A 22937-nucleotide genomic window follows, 5' to 3' on the forward strand; every position below is an offset into this window, starting at 1 on the left:
AAAACTGGAGTGGGTTGCCATTTCCTCCTCCAGGTGCAAATGCCAGTGGAAATTTAACTGTGCTAGCATTTTAATTAGGATTGTTATTATTTTATTAGGGCTCTGATTACAAAGTTATATAGATTTTTCTTTTTAGTTACATAAATTTTAAGTGATCTGCTTATAACCCTATTTTCCCATAACCCTTGCTTATTTTTAGTGCATGATTTTGCAGAATATGAAGTTTTTTCAGGAACACATATGTGGTATTGTAACAGAAACATATGTATGAAAAAACCAAAAACTGAAAATCAGTGCAATGCGGGAAAGGGAACACAAAGTAAAGAGACGTTCGTCTAGTTACTGAGGAACCATAAAAGACTTCATTTCTACAAAAGGCCTTAAAAACTAAGCTTCGGAATTAGTTTGAGAGGCTGAAAGAGATGCTGTTAATAGGGATATGGAAATCAGAGAAAGAAATGAGTTGAAAGACTAGTAAGAGTTTCGGAGGGCACTGGATTCTGAGGACATAACCACTAACATCTGTATAGTACTCTGCAACTTACAAGATGCTTCTAAATACATTATCTTTTTAGTACTTCATGACAACCATGTCTAATGTCTAAGAACCCCACTGTTCCCACTAAAAAGAGGGACGATGATGAAATGCAGAGCCTCCTAGGTGGCTTTCAAGTAGAAAGTTCTCTCAGTAGGATTTCCACTGTTGCTTTTCTGGCTGAACATCTGACTACCATCATCCTTATAGGATCAAAAAGGAAGAAATTTTGCTTCTACAGATTTAAACCCTGCAATCACAAAACTTTCCTTACTTCTTTTCCCTTTTGTGGTAACTTTTCCATAGAGCAGTGACTAAATACAAGCTATTTAGAATAGCCTATTCACACATTTCACTAATTTCTATTATAATATGGAGAAATTTCAGGATACAAATTCCTTATCAAGTAAAAATACACCATAAGTATCTCAGTCACTTGGCATAAAACATCCATCTGAGATCTCTGTGGTTGCTTTTCTTATAAGCACAATGTTTCATTTTCTGCCCTTGTAGTCTCTTTTTACCTTAAATCTACTCAATTTCTGCCTGATCTGTCTTTGTTGTTTAGTCGCTAAGTCATGTCCAACTCTTGTGACCCCATGGACTGCAGCCCTCCAAGGTCCTCTGTCCATGGGATTTCCTAGGAAAGAATACTGGAGTGGGTTGCCATTTCCTTCTCCTGGGGATCTTCCCAACCCAAGGATGGAACCCATGCCTCCTGAATTGGCAGGCAGATTCTTTACCACTGAGCCACCAGGGAAGTCTGACCTGTCTTTGTACATCTAAGCAAACCTGAGATACTCAAGTAACTATAAACCCACAAAAACCAGAATGGTGACAAAGACTATTTGCAGCAATTAGTTTATACCCTTCCTATTTGCTCCCTTCCTAATTACCTTCCCTTCAATCTTGACTCCTGGCTCTGTTTCTAATTAATAAATCCACTTTTATTCCTTGAAATGTGGTACTGGTTTTTAGAGTCTGTGGCTTGACTCTTAGCTTTTCCTCGATGAGCGGCCTTGTGATCTGATAGCTCAGATCTGTTCCAAGACTACTCTGCTTTCTCTTGAGCCCTGAGGACCCAACCCATGGCTCAGGTCAGTGTTCCAGTTAAACTCACCTAGTTCCTCATGAAAAGGCACATGTAGGTATAAGCTGAATTCTTCCTTCTTTCTCAGTTATATAAGTCCTTGAAGAAGCAGGGCCTTTTTGTCTGCCTGGATGCCATGTTATCCTTTGACTTAATTTTGAACTATTTCCCTCATGGCTACTTGACTCAACTTGACTGATAGTGACACACATTATACAGAGATTCCAGGGTTTTAACCAGGGAAGAGGAGAAAAATAATCTGAGAGCCTTCAGTTACATAGGAGGTATGTGCTTCATGGAGGTATTTATATGCTGAAAATATGGCTGAATTATATAATGACTTTTTGGTATCTTTTTTCTTATTAAATTCCCCATAACCTTGAGATAATCAAGAGAGAAAAGTATACTGTTACATAATAACAACAGCTGACTAAAGAGTGAAACAGAAAACTACTGTCCACTTAAGAAGATGGGATTCAAAAATCTTTCACTGGATTCTAACATTAGTGTAGGCCCAATGTAGGAACGGAGAAGGCAATGGCACCCCACTCCAGTACTCTTGCCTGGAAAATCTCAGGGACGGAGGAGCCTGGTGGGCTGCAGTCCATGGGATTGCTAAGAGTCAAACACGACTGAGCGACTTCTCTTTCACTTTTCACTTTCATGCATTGGAGAAGGAAATGGCAACCCACTCCAGTGTTCTTGCCTGGAGAATCCCAGGGACGAGGCAGCCTGCTGGGCTGCCGTCTATGGGGTCGCACAGAGTTGGACACGACTGAAGCGACTTAGCAGCAGCAGCAGCAGCAGCAGCAATGTAGGAAAAGGAAAAGAAACCCAAAAACACTATCTGTGAAGGTCAAGTTTCAAAATGGAGCTAACATTCATTCAAAAAGACATTAACTAAAAAACAATTCTGATATTTAGAGATTCTTCTCTTATCTTGGGCTGACTCCTTTTCTATTTTCTTCTACCAAAACTATGCTAAAGCAGCACAAGAAAAAAACATTTGTATTGACAAATCTATATTTTATGGAGAACGAAATGGGAAACCGACTCCAGTATTCTTGCCTGAGAAATCCCTTGGACAGAGGAGCCTGATGGGCTACAGTCCATGGGGTCGCAAAAGAGTTGGACATGGCTTAAATGACTTAAAGACAATGACAACCTGTATTTTAAACTATAGTACAAAATACAGTTGAAGTCTGCAACCAAAGATAATTCTTTTTTTTTTGGCTTTAATTTAACCTAAAGAACAAGCTCTATACCCTGTTATCAACTATCACAGTACTGTAGTAAAACACTCAATGAATAGCATTATAAGCCAACAGATCAGAATAGCAAGATGAAACTGGCAGAAGTCTTCAGCATGTTGATATGATTTTAAAAGTGAGTCTAATCTAACAGTCTGAGAGAACAGTTATGGGACTATAAAGAGCTTATCTAGAAAAAAATGATAGAAAATAGGCGAGATCCAGTTCCAGTTCCACTAACTGGAAAATATATCAGGTTTCTTTTACTTAATGACTAGTCAAATTTAGCTTTGTTGTAGGTCTTCTGCTGGTCAACAGTTTCTGAAACATTAGTTAAATGATGGTTTAGAGAGACAGGATCATTTTTAATCTTAGTTGGTCAAAGTAAAACTGTCACCTCAATTTTTTGTGTCCCAAACAATTTTCTTACAATTCTAATGAGAAGCAAAAAAGCCTTTCTAAAATCAGAGAGAGTTCCAAGATCATGAGTGAATTAAAAAACATGTCCTGGATGCCATAAAAAAGAGAATGCACCATCAAATAATAATACTGAAAACAGTGATAGTTAACATTCATTGAATGTTATCAGCACCAGGTACCATATTAAGTGTTTTATATGTACTAGCTCACTGGATCCTCACAAAAATCTTTGAGCTAAGTACCGATATTCTGCCCCATTTTACAGACAAAAAGACTAAGACTGGAGTGGCTAAGAATCATTTTCAAACCCAAGACATCAAAGATCCAAGCCCTTACAGTCACTATTCTATTCTATACTGCTTCAAACAGAACTCTTTACCTTCATTTCTCTGACAAATATTTATTGTCCTACGTGTTATTAAAGGCATGATTTGAGATCTTTTACCCAAGGTCGAAGAAATAGAGGAAAACAAAATGGGAAAGACTAGAGATCTCTTCAAGAAAATCAGAGATACCAAGGGAACATTTCATGCAAAGATGGGCTCGATAAAGGACAGAAATGGTATGGACCTAACAGAAGCAGAAGATATTAAGAAGAGGTGGCAAGAATACACAGAAGAACTGTACAAAAAAGATCTTCATGACCCAGATAATCACGATGGTGTGATCACTCACCTAGAGCCAGATATCCTGGAATGTGAAGTCAAGTGGGCCTTAGAAAGCATCACTACAAACAAAGCTAGTGGAGGTGATGGCATTCCAGTTGAGCTATTTCAAATCCTGAAAGATGACGCTGTGAAAGTGCTGCACTCAATATGCCAGCAAATTTGGAAAACTCAGCAGTGGCCACAGGACTGGAAAAGGTCCATTTTCATTCCAATCCCAAAGAAAGGCAATGCCAAAGAATGCTCAAACTACCGCACAACTGCACTCATCTCACACGCTAGTAAAGTAATGCTCAAAATTCTCCAAGCCAGGCTTCAGCAATACATGAACCATGAACTTCCAGATGTTCAAGCTGGTTTTAGAAAAGGCAGAGGAACCAGAGATCAAATTGCCAACATCCGCTGGATCATCGAAAAAGCAAGAGAGTTCCACAAAAACATCTATTTCTGCTTTATTGACTATGCCAAAGCCTTTGACTGTGTAGACTACAATAAACTGTGGAAAATTCTGAAAGAGATGGGAATACCAGACCACCTGACCTGCCTCTTGAGAAATCTGTATGCGGGTCAGGAAGCAACAGTTAGAACTGGACATGGAACAACAGACTGGTTCCAAATAGGAAAAGGAGTCCGTCAAGGCTGTACATTGGCACCCTGCTTATTTAACTTCTATGCAGAGTACATCATGAGAAATGCTGGGCTGGAAGAAGCACAAGCTGGAATCAAGATTGCCAGGAGAAATATCAATAACCTCAGATATGCAGATGACACCACCCTTATGGCAGAAAGTGAAGAGGATCTAAAAAGCCTCTTGATGAAAGTGAAAGAGGAGAGTGAAAAAGTTGGCTTAAAGCTCAACTTTCAGAAAACGAAGATCATGGCATGTGGTCCCGTCACTTCATGGGACATAGTTGGGGAAATGGTATCAGACTTTGTTTTTGGGGGCTCTAAAATCATTGCAGATGGTGATTGCAGCCATGAAATTAAAAGATGCTTACTCCTTGGAAGGAAAGTTATGACCAACCTAGACAGCATATTCAAAAGCAGAGACATTACTTTGCCAACAAAGGTCCGTCTAGTCAAGGGTATGGTTTTTCCAGTGGTCACGGATGGATGTGAGACTTGGACTGTGAAGAAGGCTAAGCGCCAAAGAATTGATGCTTTTGAACTGTGGTATTGGAGAAGACTTGAGAGTCCCTTGGACTGCAAGGAGATCCAACCAGTCCATCCTAAAGGAGATCAGTCCTGGGTGTTCATTGGAAGGACTGATGCTGAAGCTGAAACTCCAATACTTTGACCATCTCATGTGAAGAGTTGACTCATTGGAAAAGACCCTGATGCTGGGAGGGACTGGGGGCAGGAGGAGAAGGGGATGACAGAGGATGAGATGGCTGGATGGTATCACCGACACAATGGACATGAGTTTGGGTGAACTCTGGGAGTTGGCGATGGACAGGGAGGCCCGGCGTGCTGCGATTCATGAAGTCGCAAAGAGTTGGACACGACTGAGTGACTAAACTGAACTGAACTGAACCCAAGGTCAGGAAAGAAGACTATAAAATAGACTAGATTCTTCTTTCAAATGAAAAGTTGTGATATGACAACACGGCCACACAGAGGGGAGAGGGGAACTGTTTATTTTCTGAAGATTTTTCTTTATGGTATGAAAAAAAAATCTTCCTTACTAATCAGTCTTTTCCAAGGCTATGCATATGTTTCAATGACAGTACACTGCAGTTTGGTTCTACTGAAATTCTTCTGAATCAAACTGGATAACTGGTTAGAAGCGGCAGCAAGTTTTAGGTTAATTTTTAGCAATATGTGAGCTTTTCTTTCCTCACCATGATACAGTCATTATTCAATAAAGCAAACCTCATCTCTCCTCAAAAATCAATTCATTGCTTCATGACGTTATTATCATCTGAGGTCAAGCCAAGGAATGCTGTATCCCATCTAGGGGTCAAGCCCTTGGCATCTACTCATTATTAAACAAAAGTTCTCTTTATTGACTATTTACATCATGTTGCCAAAGAAATCCTTTATGGTGGTGGAGTCGAAATCAATTGCTCACTGTAAAACCCTAATACCATGGGCAAGAAAATCTTCAAAAGATAATTTTTAAAAATATAGGGATTTCTCGGCAGCCCAGTGGTTGAGACTCCGGGCTCTCAACGCAAAGGGCATGGGTTTGATCCCTGGTTGGGGAACCCTGTATGCTGTACTGGCAAAGTGGATCACAAATGGAATTCATATTTTAAAGTGTCTATTTTTCTTTTAAAATGAACAAAAAATAAGATATCAGGCAAAGGAATTATAGTAGCCATTTCTAAATGCTTTCCATATGGTGAGATACAAATAAAGATACTAAAATTGGCTAGTGATTAAGTTTAGTTCTATTGTTTTAAAGGGAAAGCTAAAATGATAAAGAAACATAAGGAAATTTAAATTTAGTTACAGGACACAATTCTGTTTTTATTTCATAAGAGAACAAAATTCATTTTATTGAGAAAAATAAAAAGTTTTCCATAGGAATACTTCAATTAGGCCCACAGACCAACTCTAAATTGTTATTAGCAGTGTTGTTTAAAGAAAGTTGGTGAAGTGAAATAGACTATGAAGTATCTTTACAAAGGAATACTATTTAGTGATTTAATAGAATGAGTGTTTAGGTTCTAGTCTGGAACAGTCTCTGAGACATAAAGTAAGTGAAAAAGCAAAATGCAGAACTATGTGTATGATATGGTATCATCTGAATTTTAAAAAAGAAGGAGAAGGAAATATACACACTCAAATAGGCTTGCACATACGCAGAATAAAAGTAAGGATGCAAGTGAAACTACTAACAGATTCAGTTTGTACTATTTATCTCTTTCATCGAATACTTATATTATCTATTTAAGAATTAAAACTTATGATAAACCATAATGGAAAAGACTATAAAAAAGTATATATATATAAACCAAAATCACTTTCCTATACAGCAAAAATTAACACAACATTGTAAATCAACTATAGTTCAACAAATATTGATTAAAAACTAATTAGAATTTAATACAACTAAAAATAATAGTCACCCTAAAAGTTCCTTGTGAAGATTTAAGAATACAGAGATAAAATTAGAACTGCTGTCAGAAGTACTTTTCATAAATATAAAGCAAATAGCATCTTCATGATTTTAAAAATAATGTTTACCAAGAGGAAATCTTGATAAAGATTTTTAAAAAGTAAAAATCAGCAACTATAAATCACAGTAGACTCTGGTATATATAACTAAAGCAATCACAGGTGGGTGAATTTGTTTCTTTCAATTGTATCATATCTTTAAAAAACTATGCTTAAGGACTTCCCTGGTGGTTCAATGGTTAAGAATCTGCCTGCTAATGCAGGGGATGCCAGCTGGATCCCTGGCTGGTGAACTAAGATCCCACACACTGTGGAGCAACTAAGCCCATGCGCCACAACTAGATAGCCCCTGCAGCAAGGAAAGACCCCGAGTGCCACAACTGTGACCCAAGGCTGTGGCTGTGCTTAGTTGCTCAGTTGTGTCTGACTCTTTGTGACCCCATGGACTGCAGCCTGCCAGGCTCCTCTGTCCATGGAATTTTCCAGGCAAGAATACTGGAGTGGGTTGCCATGCCCACCTCCAGGGGATTTTCCCGACCCAGGGATCAAACTGAGGTCTTCCGCATTGCAGGTGTATTCTTTACCATCTGAGCTACCAGTGAAGCCCAAGGCAGCCAAAAACAAAACCAAACCAAAAATTATGCTAAGAGGAAAGCAACTAACCTTTACAAAGCACCTATCATATGGGAAGCATTTTACATCTCACTGAATCCTGATAACAACGTAAAAGTTTGAAATCATTATCAAACTTTACGATAGGCTTGAGCAAAATAAGGAATTTTCCCAAAGAAATGTTGATACATAGAGACAGGATATAAGCCAAGACAGTCTGGCTGCAAACCCCGTGTTGCTTCCATTATACCATGCCGGTTTTATTTTACAAAGAAGAACTGCAGGAGAGGAAGAGACCAGGATTTAGAATATAGGGCCTTATTAGGAAGGAAATGTACTTCTTATAATAAATGGCTTACAAACAGCCATTTCCCAAAGGACTCTCATTCCCAAGTTACTTACTGTCGGTGATACCACATTTTGTCACGTCTCAGGAACTTTGGAATTATCTCTGATTTGTTCTCTCTTGTTTTCCTTATAGCCAATCTGTCTCTAAATTATTTTTTCCCTTTGATATTACTGTCTTTCATATTTGTCCTTCTGTACATTTTTACTACTATGAAGAGTTTTTTTAGCCTCCCTGGTTTTAATTTTTTCACCTCCAAAGCAAACTTATTAAATTTCCTAAAATACTACTTTCATCATATCAACTTCTACATAAAACTCTATGTTGGATCTCTTTGCCTGTCTCAGCAAATACAAATTCCTCTGACAAGCGTCTTCATAAACTAGTTCCTGTTTAGCAATTCAATTTTATCTCCTATTTCTCTTCTACACCCACTCTCAACAGGTCATGCTGTTTATTATTATTCTGCATTCTTCTGCATCTTTGCTTTGCTGAAATACTCCTCCAGATTATAATCATTATTTACAGTCCATCTAAATATCACCTTCTCTAAGAAACTGTTCTCAATAACCTCAAATCTTACTATGGTCAATAACACAACTCTGACTTAAATATTAACTTGAAATGCTGCCTAATTGTCTGATTATGTTACTTTTCTGCTAAAATCCTCTGATAGCTCCTATCATTTTAAGATTAAAGCCCAGTCTCCTTTAAATGGCCATAACCAGGCCTCAATCTGTCCTTCTGGCTTATCTAAGACCATGCCTCATCCTGTACCCAGCACTAGCTACACTGAGTTAGTCTCTCTTCCCTTGGCTTTTTTTTTTTTCTTAACATCTCCACGTCTGCATTCCCTCTGCTGAGAATTTATTTTCTTGAAAAGTAATATCATCTTCTCTAAGAAGCTCTAAGAAGCCATATCCTTAAGGAAAATAGCCGTCCTTCCTCTGTATTTCCATATCCCTTTGTAATACCTCTAGTATAGCACTTATTGCATATATTATAACTCCTGGTTTAAATTTCTTTCTCCCTTACTAATATGTGAACTCTTTGAAGAAAAAGATGGTATTTTATTTATTTTTCTTCCTCTAGATACTCATTGTACTATGTACATGGAGTAGGAATTCACATGTTTGTGGAATAAAAAGCAGATGCTCAATATTATAAATTTCAGTTCAGTTGCTCAGTCGTGTCCAACTCTTTGAGACCCTATGGACTGCAGCACGCCAGGCTTCCTTGTCCATCACTAACTCCCAAAGCTTGCTCAAATTCATGTCTATCGAGTCAGTGACGCCAGCATTTTAATAGATATTGTATCTTTAAATCTTCCTAACAATCCCATGAGATACATATTATTATACCTATTTGACAAATAAGGAAAATGGCTAAGAAATTAAGCCAAGAGCTCCAGGTACCAAAGCCAGGTCCCAAAGTGGCAAATCAAACACTAAAATTTAGACCTTCTGATTTCAGTCTAGCATTCTTTCTAGTTGACTGGGTTGCCCTCCTAAACACTCAGTTAATTGCCTGAACCCTTAGGGATTGCATGTTTTTTCTTCTCCTGTGCCTCTTATCATCTATCTGTCTTGGTGTGTGTGTTAGTCACTCAGTCGTGTCCAACTCTTTGGAACCCCATGGACTGTAACCCACCAGATTCCTCTGTCCACGGATTCTCCAGGCAAGAATAGTGGAGTGGGTTGCCATTTCCTTCTCCAAGGGATATCCTCCCTACCCAACGATAGAACCTGGGTCTCCTGCAGTGCAGGCAGATTCTTTACCATCTGAGCCACCACGGAAGCCCATCTATCTTAAATATTACTAATTTGTGTTCCTGTCTCAATTCCTTGTTAGACTGTAAATTCCATGTTGGTTAAGAAGGATTACTTGCCTTCGTATCGCCTGCTCTGCTTGCCACAGTGGCTTACTACAGTAGGTGCTCATCAAATTGGACTGAACAGATACCTGGAGAGCACTAGAATGGTCGTTTTGACAGGCCAGTTCTTGTTCAACCTCTGAAACCTCCAGCAGATTTCGCTCACTGACCAACCGAGACAGTTCTCCAAGCACTGTCACGTGCTTTGACACAGTCCCAGACATCTTCTTGAACTGTGGGTAATTCTCCACAAAGGCCTGCCATGAGAAAAATATCAATTGGGGGTTCTGTTATTTCTTGAGGACAGGCATGTATGAAGAAGAGAAAAAAAAAGGAAGGGATTATTCTTCTGCCCAGACTAAGGCATCTAAAACTTGCAATCACACAGCATTTTGTTATGCTTAAGAAGAGAAGGACTGGTATATGTCAGGAGACTAAGTCATTAAATAGTTCAGATATGACTGAAGAATGGAAAGAAGTTCATGGCTTACTATGAAGTTTTCACCATATTGTTTCTTAAAGAGAAAAAGAAAATAATCTTGAACCAAACAAAAGGAATCAATGCAGAAATCAGACCCAGAATATTCCAGCAATGTTGCTTACATGAATAGTTCCAAAGTCTTGCATATTAGTCATCCGTGTACATGTTCAATTTACCTTCATGTCTGCTATGGATTCTAGTTTTTGCTGTTCTTTTGGTTTCTTCTTCTGAAAGTCTTCCATGAGATTCTTTATGTTGCTGCCAATCTCAGCAAAGTTCAGATACATATTCTGTGAAAAAGGAAGTTGCACACACAGTTCTAGCCACTAGGCTGACTTTCAGACAATTTAAAAGGAGTGAAAAAGAACAATGAATACAGTTAGAATTGAAGGGCAAGAAAATTTCATTGTAATTACCAAATCTGGATATTGGCCAGGACACTGGTGATGAATACCACTACTAATCTCACAAAGAGCTACGCACAGGAGGGCAGTAAATAAATTAGGTTCTAATTTTTAAAGTACAAAACTAAGTACATGATTACTAAGAAAAAAGTATTGTTAAAGGGTTAGAAAAAAGTCCCTGTCCTCCCTTGAGATGCAGTTTATCTACAGGATGCCTCTGGCATCCTCCCACACGAAATCCCACACCTGCTCCCATTCTAACAAATCAGGATTAACCTCACATAGAAACAATTAAAAAGAACTTTAAACCACTTACGTTAGCATAGAACTCATCATTTTCAGCAGATAGGACCACCTCTCTCAAATCTTTACTGATTCCTGGCACTCTGGAAAGATCAATCCGATTGTTGTTTATACCCAGTAGTTCATGGACCATGGCCTGGTATGTCCACTAAATAAAGAATAATGACAAAAAAAATTGGTAACTGACAAAATGTGGAAATATTAATTGGCAGGAAAACAAAAACTGATAATATTCTTAGTAAACTAGTTTTTTTTACATGAAAGTTCTCTATTTAGCTCAAATTTTATTAATATTTTGTGCTATACTAAGCATTAAGATTCTCATTTTAATTGGTTAAACATCCAAAAGTCAAAATACTTTTAGATTTCACACTTTTGGAAGAAGGGCAGCCAGATTAATATTCCTGATAGAAAGAAAACAAATTAGATCTATCATTAGCTCCAATTTTTGCCTGTGAATTAAGAGTATATTTTTGGCTTCACAGATAGGGCTATATTGGTACTGCAGTTACAAGCTGTACCATTTCCTGTATGCTTCTGTGGTTTTTCTGCAGCATGAGAAGTGTGTTCTTGCAGATCTGAGTAGTGCTATATTTATCCTGGGAACACTAATATTATCAGAAAAAACCCTGTAGGTTGATCAAAACATGCATATTCAGAAAGTTGCCTGTGAATCCATTTTATTTTATATTTTTACTTAATAGGCATTGTGAAGGACTGGTTTCCAGTTTTACAAAATGTGAACTTATTTGGTAAAACTGAAAAGGAGAAACCCCAAAATTTGCCTTCTCACCTTTTATGGAGAATAGGTTACTTTTAGTCATAGGCCCATTAGAGAAAACTAAGTATTTTCCAGCAAATTACCCCCTAAACCTAGAGTCTAAAACTAAATATTTATATATATGTAAGTGTATACATATATAAATAATCTAGATTTGTTATAATAACTTAAGACGTTATAAAAGAAGGCGCTTTATTTCCTAAAATATTTGCCAAGTGAATCCTTGAAAAAACAAGTTTCATTAGAGCATTTAAAATAACAACAAAATGTTTTATGCTTCCATACACAGCAGCCTGTGCATGCTTTTGCCATTAGCACATACTTCATAATTAAAACGATCTGTTTACTTTCTCTTCATTGGATCATGAACTCTTTGAGAACAGAGACTGTATCTTTTAACCTTTTATCTCCTGTACTTAATACAGTACCTGGTACCTAACAGGTCCTCAGTGAAATTTGTTGAATGAATGATTGCTTTTCTTTGGGAAACAGAATTAAAGGCAACTATTTTTCTACTTTTTTACACTGTCAAATTTCTTTAATTATTACTAAGAGTATATAAAATATGTAAAGTTATATTACTTTGAATTTTAAGAATATAAGGCTGTCTTATCATAGAGGAGTTGTACTCCACAGCCACAGATTTCCCCTAGCATTAACATCAGTATAAGCTGAGATGGAACTGAAATATAGACTGTGCCTTTTCCTACAAATTTAAAGTCACTATTAATAAAGCATCTACAAACTTTAAGGCATTGCACTTGAATTCGCAGAACAAGCATTAGTAAGGCATAGTCTGCCTTGAAGGGATGTATAACCTAGGAGAATGTGAAAACAAAGGTACAACATAGAAAGTGCAGTATGAGACGTGAGAGAAAAAGTTCTACAGTAATTCAAAGGAAAAAAAAAAATCATATCTGACAAAAGAGTAAAAGCTTCAAGGAGATGTTTCAAGTGGTTTTAAAAAATAAGAATTTTCAGAGGCGAAGATGGGAAGAGAATGTATTCCAAACATTCCAGAGTTCAGATCGAGGTCACAACACGAATAAAATGATGGCAGAGAATAATGAGGCATGTGGTAGCTCAGACGGTAAAGCATCTGTCTACAATGTGGAAGACCTGGGTTCGATCCCTGGGTAGGGAAGACTCCCTAGAGAAGGCAATGGCAACCCACTCCAGTACTCTTGCCTGGAAAATCTCATGAACGGAGGAGCTTGGTGCAGGCTACTGTCCATGGGGTCACAAAGAGTCGGGCACGACTGAGCGACTTTACATCTACACAGTAGTGAGCTGCAGGTTTTCTGTAAGGTTGAGCCCACATTATGAAGGATCGTGGTGGTCAAGTTCAGGACTCTGTATTTAATCCAGCAGGCAAATGGGAAACAGGTAAGATTTTTAAGTCAGGAGTAATAGGTTAAGAGTTGTGAGCTTTAGTAAAAGTAATTTAATAACATTGTATCTGTGAGATACATTATAGTGGAAAGCAATTAAAAGTGGGACATCAAGTAGATGACTATTTCAGAATTCCTATAACACAGGGATCTCCAACCCCTGGGCCGCAGACTGGTAGTGGTCCTTGGCCTGTTAGAAACCGGACTACACAGCGGGAGGTGAGCCTTGGGTGATCGAGTGTAGCCGAGCTTCATCTGCTACTCCCCACGGATCGCATTACCTGAACACCACCATACAAGGCCAGAACACCAGCCCTCTGCCTGCCCTCCCTGAGCCCCGTCAGTGGAGAAACTGTCTTCTATGAAACCTGTCCCTGGTGGCAAAAAGGCTGGGGACTACTGCTGTAAGAGATTAGTTACACCAAGGTAATGGCAATATGAATGGGAAAGAACAGATAGACACTGGAAAAGTAGAATCTACGGAACCTAGCGTGCATGTGTGGTCAGTTGCCTCAGTCGTGTATGACTCTTTGTGACCCTGGCTCCTTTGCCCATGGGAGTCTCCAGGCAAGAATACTGGAGTGGGTTGCCATGCCCTCCTCTATGGATCTTTCCAACCCAAGGATTGAACCCATGTCTCCTGTGTCTCCTGCACTGCAGGCAGATTTTTCACTGCTAAGCCACCATGGAAACCTCAGAGAACCTAGAAGTTGCCTTAATTAGGAATGGTGGCAGAAAGAGACAGGAAGCATGAGGCAGAAGCAGGAGTTGAAGATGACTGTGGCTAGAACACTGATACAAGAAAACTAGGAAATACAAGGCAAAAACAGGAATAGCTGAAAATAAGGAGGCAAATAAATGGACCATGTTCATTGCCACATCTGCATTTTGATGAATACCACTTGAAATCATCCTTCCATTGTGCTAACAAAGGGCTCTGCACCTGGTTTAGCAATGGGGTGATGGCATCATCGCAGCGATCTAAAATAAGTAGCAGTGGAGGGACCTCAGTCCGCCGGAATTCAAACAGTTCATATTCTTTAGTTATCACTTGCTGTGGGTAAGCGAGAAAGACGTTTGGTCAACCAATTGGTAGCAGATAGAGAGGACATAAATAGAAAATTAATACATGAAAACCACATTTACAATAGTTTTTTTGCACTTTCACAGGCCTTCCATAAAAGGATTCAAAAGCTTGACAAAATTTTAGTAGCATTCTGTTTAAGGAGTTAGGATTTGAAACTCTTATTTTACAAGTGGTTTAACCGGATCAAAAGAAATTAAGTAGCTTGCAAATGTTTCCTGAGTTAAACCTAAGAATCTTAGCTCTAATTTGTTTCCTTAGGTCTTAAAATATAATTCCTACCTCTTTGCCAATAAACCTAACATATCATCTCCTTGGTTTCAGATAAAATATTCCTTTAGTTTCGGAAATATGATAAGGAAATGAATGGTCTTGATGTTTTGGAACTGGGGATACAGAATGCCATACCTTAACACATTCTGCAAGTCTCTTTGCTGCTTCTGATGAAAGCTGATAACGAATCATTGGACATTTCTTCAGAGATAAAAGGAGAGCTGTCAGTCCTTGAGTTGTTCTGGATAGTTGGACTGGATCCCAATTTCGACCCTTTTTGTTACAAACATACATTCATAGAACATATTTGAATTTTTTCTTACAAGTCCAATTACTTACTGAATTAACTTCCATCTGATAAATAAACAAACAAAAACCTTCCTTCTTTCCTACCTGGCAGCAACCCAAAATATTGAGGGAAAACAAATGTGGATTCACAGCAATGTAATCACCATAAAATTCCTACAAACAAAGCACCAAGATCAGTCAGTTATTCCACAAACTCCTAACTGTATCATGCAATAATATTCATATGTGATATAATACTATGTGATACAATCAAATTGGAGGAAATGCAGGTATAAAAAAGAAAAATTGATCAATTAACAATTGAGTAACAATAGTCAATGTGAGGAAATTAATAAGACAATTATAGAACAGAAGCAAAAATAAATCTTAAAAAAAAAAATCAAAAAACAAAAGTTGTATAAGTATACATATCATATTTAAGGAGACTTTTCAATTAGTAAGAATAAAACACTGCTAAAGATATACAGTGTTACACTCAGATGAGTAAGAACATTGCTGTCCAGTGTATTCTCATGAGGGAGAATGTGATTTAATATAGGTCATTCTTTTTTATTCATTTATCACCTAGCACATCCTTCTAAAAATCCAAACTTGCTTATTTGTTCCCCTGAGGATGATATTCTTCACTGAGGTGATAAATGTGTTTAAAACATTTGTGATAAATGTGTTCAAGAACACGAAAGGGTTTAAGAAGGAAAAGGTAACATGAAATGTTCTAATGTGAAGTATTTCATAGCATGTAGAATATTGAAGAGTTTCCAAGTTTTCACCTAATGATGACCAATCTGCTTATTCCCAAAGCAAGATAATCACAAACAGAACTTTAACAAACCTCATTCATCCTTTACTTCCTATTCTCTTCCAATCAGACATAAACTATAACTGTGCAGATGAACATTCTTATAGCATAGCTCATAAGACTACCTTTATAAAACATAATTGTCTCTGACTCCAACACTGTGAAACCCTCCCTGCCAATCCAGTACCACTCCAATCTCCTTATTCCCACTGACTTCTATAATTTTATTCCCATTCAATTTGATACCTCTTCCAAACTTCCTATATATATATGAGTAGAGTGTGATGCAATGCACTTTCATTGTGTCTGATCAACAGCCTCCTTTCTTAAGAGACAGCACTTTCCTTATTTATAGACTCAAATCTTTAGAAAGGGCCAACAAAAGAGATGTGTTAGAGGAACAATATATTTACCTGAACCTCAGCCACAACTTCCTGTTCATCAGCTTCAGCTAATGACTTCACATCACTCTTGCTTATCACATTACTGAAATCTGAAACAGACATGTAAGTTGTGGTTTACTCAGAGGAGATAATTTTTGTTACAATTAGACATAAAGGGGACTGACAGTTAAAGTCTAAGGGACTAAGTGAAGTTTAGTATATGTGGTACTATACTTTAGATTGTGGTATAGGTCAAACACCTTCACATTGGAATGAATAACACAAATATGTTTAAATCTGTAAATTCATAATACTAAAAAAAAGGAACGATCATTATAGGGATTGGAAGATGCCAGGGAACCAAATCATTATATTGAAAAGATGGAATACTTAGAAAAAAATAAGTATTTGTCCTTTTATATCCCAACTGTACCGTCAGATAACCAAATAGTATTAATAGATGAGGGGAAACTCTTTATAGCAATTTTCCAGCTAAAAAGCAAAGCAGGAATGATAACGATTAAATTAAAACACCATTTTTTCCCCCAACTCCTAATGAATCAATGGATGGAACTAAATATTGAGCATTAACCTTTGCTAGTGTCACAGTAAGACAGTCAACGGAAGCACACAACACTGCTGATGAAACATTCTTGTCAAAAAGAAATCAAATCTGAATTTAATTAAACCTGTGTATCCAAGTACCAATTTATAGGAACTGAAGGATAGTTCTTTAAATTGCAAAGAACATGTTAAACTATCCCATGTGGATGTAATCAGCAAGATCCAGGCTGAAGGAAACTAACAGAAGGAGGTGGTTTTGTGGTTTCTTCAATAAATAGACTGTGTGGGGGTGAATTTAGACAGAGGAACTACAGAAGATTAAAGAAATTTCAACAATGTATCTTCCAATAGCAATGTGTGGACCCAACTATGATCCTCATTCAAACAAACTAAGCAGGGGAAAAAAAGGCATGAAAAGAATTTGAATTTGAGCACTGAATGAATACTTGCATAAACAGGAATTACTTTTCATTGTCTGGATGTACTAATGGTATTTTTAAAAAAATGAGTCCTTATCATTTAAAGATGCACATGGAGATATTTATGGATGAAATCATACGATCTGTTAGATTTTCTTCAATATAATGTTGATGAGGGAGTAGGTAGGAGTACAGCTAAAACAAGATTGGTCATGGTACAGTAACTGTAGAAACTGGGTGATGGGTACATTGGGATTTATTAGGCTATTTTGTTTACTTTTGTATATGTTTGAAAACTTCCACAATAAAGATTTTTAAAAATAAAGGATGGGATACTAATATTAATACAAGATATTTAGTACACATAAGACTATACAAAAATAAAATTATTAAAAAATGACATAAGCAGAAGGCCAGTTTAGTGCTGCTATAAATTGTGCTGAAAGTCTATAAAGAATAAAATCACTATATATAAACTCATTTTAGTTTATTTCAATTAAATAAAACTGTGAAATTGCTCCACCCAAGACATTTCAACAGTCTATTTTTCCTAGGCTTAGTGCTAACTACTTTAACATATATAATCTTTTTCTTCCACTTCATAGATTCACAGCCTAAATCAATCTCGAGAACCAGAAGAGTAAATACTAGATTTATTATTCATTATTAATCTTGGCCACTGTATCAGATAACTCTTCAGAGGAAAAAAGAGTCTTTTATCTCATGATCTATTCACTTTTCAGCTAAGAGACTCAGCAAAACAGTGATTCTATTAAATGTGCACATAGATTTGGCAGCATGGAGAATCAATCTCTTTCTATAAATGTGTGTGTGTGTGGCTGAATACAAAAGTTTCTATATTTTCCTATCCTAAGTACCTAGCTTGTAATCAGACTAAAAAATTACTGAATGACTAAATATGTTTCAGAATGGCTAAAATGAAAACCAGGGACAACACTAAATGCTTGTTAGGATACAAAGAAATTAGATCGCCTGGATATTGCTACTGGAAATGTAAAATGGCACAGTCATTCCAGAAAACATTTAGTAGTTTTTTAAAACATTAAACATGCAGCTACCATATGACCCAGCAATTGATCCCTGGGAATTATGTATTACAGAGAAATAAAGACTTATGTTCACACAAAAACCTGTACACAAATATTTATAACAACTTTATTTGTGTTAGCCCAAACTAGAAACAACTCAGATGTCTTTCATTATGTGAACAGTTAAACAAATTATGGTATAGTCATACCATGGAATAAATTAAAAAAAATTTTTTTTTTAAATCAAGTATTGATACACTACAACCTGGATGAATTGTTAAAGAATTATGCTGAATGAAAAAAAGCCAATGTCAGAAGGTTATATACTGCATGATTCCATTTATATAACATTACTGAAATGACAAAATTATACAAATGGAAAACAGGTTGGTGGCTGCTAGAGGTTACTGAGAAGGCTGGGATGGGAGGAAAGCAGACAAAATGCAACATGAGGGATCCTAGGAAGATGGAAATGCTTTGCATCCTTACTGTATCAATGTCAATATGGTATGATGTGATACCGGACTACAGTTATGTAAGATGTTTCATTAGGGGACACTGGGTAAACAGTATATGGGATCTATGTATTATTTCTTATAACTGTATGTGAATCTACAATTATCTCAAAAGAAAAAGTTTAATTGAAAATGAAAACCTGTGATTATTAACCGAAAAGAAAACAATGACAAAAACAAACGTGGGATAATAGAAATGAATAAAAGTGCCTATTTCTACCTCCTGAGGTTGTTTTAAAGGCTGAATAAAATAATATATGAGACAGTTTTTATAAAATACAGTGTCTTATCACAAATGTTAATTTTTGGTACCATCATTAAACTGTAATATAGCCTGAAGAAAGTATGTATGTCTTAGGCTATAGTCTAAACCCCAAAACTCCAAAGCTTTTAAGTAACCTACATTAATGTTATAAAGATCAATAATGACATCTAGAGGAGAAAAGATGTAACTTCCAAAGCAAAATGTATTAGATTAAAAAAAAAAATCCATATAAATTGTATGATAACCACAAACCAAGTTTATTTCCAGGCCTCTACCTCTCTTCCCCTCCCAAAAGTTGTGCAAATAGGACATATATATCTGATGACCTTTACTTTCAAGTATTACATAAAGTTGCAAAGAGAAGAATGGTATGTAAACTAAATCTCTGCTTTTCCAACAAACTCAACTATATCCTCCCTCCAAACAAATAAATCGGCTTCTATGCCTCAGTTCATAACAGTGTAAAATAGGAATAAGTATATATACATTTTTTGGCAAAGGGGAATGTGAAAGTTAACTATTTACAACTTTTGACTTATAAAGAAATTTGAAAGGCAAGGTAAAACTTAAATTTTTTTTTTAACCTAAGCAGTCAATGATGAATGGAAACCACATTTAGCTCTCAGAAACAGAATGCTGGTCTAATACTGGTAATACTTTGAAGGACAAAACACCCACCAGACTCTTAAGAGTGATGGATTCAATTAATTTATTGATGATATGCAGTAACTAGTAGAACATATTAGCTAGGATTTAGTTACATGATTGAACAGGTGAAAAATTACTTACAAATAAAATATATACTGTATTTAGGTCTTCGGAGCTCCTGAATCAGATAATCCACATTCTCCTAGAAAAGAAAAGCAAACAAAATGAGAAAAACAGCTTAAGTAATGAAGTATTAAATATGCATCATCCATTGATTGATTTAAGTATTTACTAAGAGTCTACTGTGCTGAGGTCTAGATTAAGTGTGCCTATATCGAGAGGGGTGAGGACTGGGGATAAAAGAGATACATTAAATATAATGATCAAATCATATGTGATATAGCTGCACTGCTCTGGCCAAATTAGTTAGTAAAAAACATAAAGTACATAGACGTTGAAATACAACATAAAATAGGTAATAATTATGCAAATTTGCCTCAAGCTATTTGTCTGTAAATCTGTATTCATCTGATCAAAATTCTTATTTTTTTGTAGAACATCAAAATTTGTCTAAAATTTTTTAGACACATTTAAAAACCAACATTCAAGAGAAAATATAGTTAATTATATTCACTTGGGCTTTTAACTTATTGGGACCAAAGGTGGCAGAACTGCAGTACTTTTGAAGTATTTATAAACAGTAGGCTAAGGCCTTTTGTATAATTGCATTATTTAAAAATAAAACATGAAATTTAGAAATAAAAAACAACTGATTTTCAAATGGTCAAAACATAATTCCAATTACGTAAGATCATAATGCAGGTACTTTTGAAACTATAACATATGGCTAAATTTCAGTATAAAGTTGATCTCCGAACTATACATGATATAAAATATCATTTTTGAATGTTAAAAAACCATACATTTCCTTACAGAATGAAAAGTAATGTAAGCAATACATATTGCTTGTTAAATGGAAAAAAGACCTTAAAAATTGTCATTTAAATTTTAAACTATATTAAAAATTAACTTTAAATGTAATCTTAAGGAAAAATTGTTTCTAAGAAACATTTTGAGCTTGAGAGAACATATACATAAAGCTATGAAAGAGCTTCTCTAATAAAAAAAAGTTAGGCAACGATGGACTAAATTATCTTTAAGACCCCTCTCAGAACCAAAATTTCATGACTAATAAGAAACAATCGGAAACTACTATAACAAAACAATTACTTGATATATTAATTCAGAACTACTTATTAAGTATCTGCTATGTGGTAGACACTGGGGAAATAGTAGTGTGAAAATATGGACATCATCTTTGCTCTCCTAGAACTTACTGCTGGTACATGAGACATATTAATTAATCATACAAACCATATGAGACTTCAACCATGACAAGCAGTAGGCTGGAGAAGATGGTGCTATAAGTATTTATAAGAGGGGGGTTTGACCTGGTCAGCAAGGCCAGGAAAGATTTGCTTGAGGGAGTGAAGATGGTCCAGGAAAGCAGAAAAAGCTGTGCAAAGGTCCTGCGGTGATGGAATAGAGTGGACTGAAAGAATAGTGTGGCTAAGACCAAACGGGGAATGGTTTGAAATGAGGCTATAGAAACAGTAGGAACTAGACCATACAGAGCCTTGCAGGCCACACTTAAGGAGTCGTGTCTTTATCATAAAAGCAATGAGAAATCATTCGAGGATTTCAAGCGTGGTGACATGGTCAGATTTGCATCTTAGAAAGTACATAATATACAAGCACTGGAGTTAAAAACATAAATATAAAACAAGAGAATATACAAAATAAGACAGAAATAGTAAAGGATTTTTAAAGGAGGATTCAAGTTAGATTTAGAAGATAATGGACAAAAACTGACAGAAGGCTGCTGCTGCTGCTGCTAAGTGGCTTCAGTCGTGTCCGACTCTGTGCAACCCCATAGACGGCAGCCCACCAGGCTCCGCCGTCCCTGGGATTCTCCAGGCAAGAACACTGGAGTGGGTTGCCATTTCCTTTCCCAGTGCATGAAAGTGAAAAGTGAAAGTGAAGTCGGTCAGTCGTTTCCAACTCTTAGCGACCCCATGGTCTACAAGCCTACCAGGCTCCTCCGTCCATGGGATTTTTCAGGCAAGAGTACTGGAGTGGGGTGCCATTGCCTTTTCCAACAGAAGGCTAAAGAACCTTTAATAAGGAGAAAAGAACAAACAGAGGGCAGGAGTGAGCATGTAGAAGGATCATACAAAGGCCTATTTGGTTGCAGTGGAGGAGCAGAGACAGGACATACAAGAATGAATATCTAAGGGCAGACCAGGCCAGCTAGAGGGCCCTGAGGGCTACTAAATATGTCAGGGAAGTAAAATTGAGCCATTAAAGATTCCTGAACATAGATATGAATAAAATGATAAAGACTCAAAACACTGACATAAGTATGTAAGATTAAAAGGTAAGGGTGGTGTGGAGTTTCATACAGTTAAAGAGATGTGGGTCTCAGGGCAGTTAGCAGCATTGCAAGTAGATGAGAACCTACAAAACATCTTGAAGGAAATCTAGCTGTGAGAAGTGACTGAGATATGGAAAGGAGGAAAGTCATGGTTATAACTGAGAAGCCAGTATAATTATGATGCCGCAAACGATGATAACAGAAATTTATTTTGTCTTCATAATACTTCCAGATCATAGTGTGCTGTATTTGCCTAAGCAGATGGCAGCTGTTTATGTAGTACCTTGGTAGGGCGAAGAAAACAAATTGCTTTCAGGTGTTTCATGATCTCTCGATTTTGAGAATCAATGCGTTCAAAAAGGTATACTTCCTTCTGGAGAATTTCCGATTGTGTGTATACCATACTCACTATGCCAGTCTGTAAAGAAAAAAATTAACTAATTTTATGCTAGTCCAGAATAATAAAAACAAGCAGCAATATCTAAGACTTAAAAAAAATTTTTTTTTCATTAATACTACTTACTGGGATAACTTAAATACTAACATATGTAATAACATTTACTGAGCATCTAAAATAGTAAGTAATGTACCAAAATGAAATGCTTTCTCTGAACACGGACAAACCATAAATTGACAAATAAAAATTTTCACACCACCTTAAGAGTTTTTTTTTTTTTAATTTTGTGACCGATAAATAATAACCTGTCATCTCAGTTTGAGCTCTAATAGCTTTACTTTACAAAACACAACGCTGAGTGGAAACAACAGGGCAATCCCAAAGTCTTCCCAGTGGTCTGTCTTATATATCATTTCTTGGCACAGGCATTTAGAAAAAGATTTCTGATTTCAATCAATTGTTTTGGGTACAGAAGACTCTCTGGCAGTGGTTAGAATCATTCAGAGTGAAAACCATCTAGGCAA

General features: G+C 36.6%; 1 protein-coding gene across 3 annotated transcripts in view; it reads right to left on the minus strand.

The window, feature by feature from the left end:
* VPS45 (vacuolar protein sorting 45 homolog) overlaps nt 1-22937 on the minus strand; it is a 70733-nt gene that overhangs the window by 47434 nt on the left and 362 nt on the right. For all 3 annotated transcript variants that reach the window (XR_005719338.1, XR_005719337.1, XM_040230777.1), the window contains exons 2-10: nt 22300-22434; nt 19724-19784; nt 16153-16232; nt 15025-15093; nt 14767-14904; nt 14218-14328; nt 11116-11250; nt 10572-10685; nt 10004-10171 (exon numbers count right to left, since the gene is read on the minus strand). Coding sequence is in view for 1 of the 3 variants with exons in the window: in XM_040230777.1 (XP_040086711.1) it covers nt 10004-10171; nt 10572-10685; nt 11116-11250; nt 14218-14328; nt 14767-14904; nt 15025-15093; nt 16153-16232; nt 19724-19784; nt 22300-22434 (1011 nt within the window). In the remaining 2 variants the exon portion in view is untranslated. The remainder of the gene's footprint in view (nt 1-10003; nt 10172-10571; nt 10686-11115; nt 11251-14217; nt 14329-14766; nt 14905-15024; nt 15094-16152; nt 16233-19723; nt 19785-22299; nt 22435-22937) is intronic.

The sequence above is a fragment of the Oryx dammah genome, unplaced genomic scaffold (genome assembly GCF_014754425.2).
Source record: "Oryx dammah isolate SB20612 unplaced genomic scaffold, SCBI_Odam_1.1 HiC_scaffold_28, whole genome shotgun sequence".
Lineage (NCBI taxonomy): Eukaryota > Metazoa > Chordata > Mammalia > Artiodactyla > Bovidae > Oryx > Oryx dammah.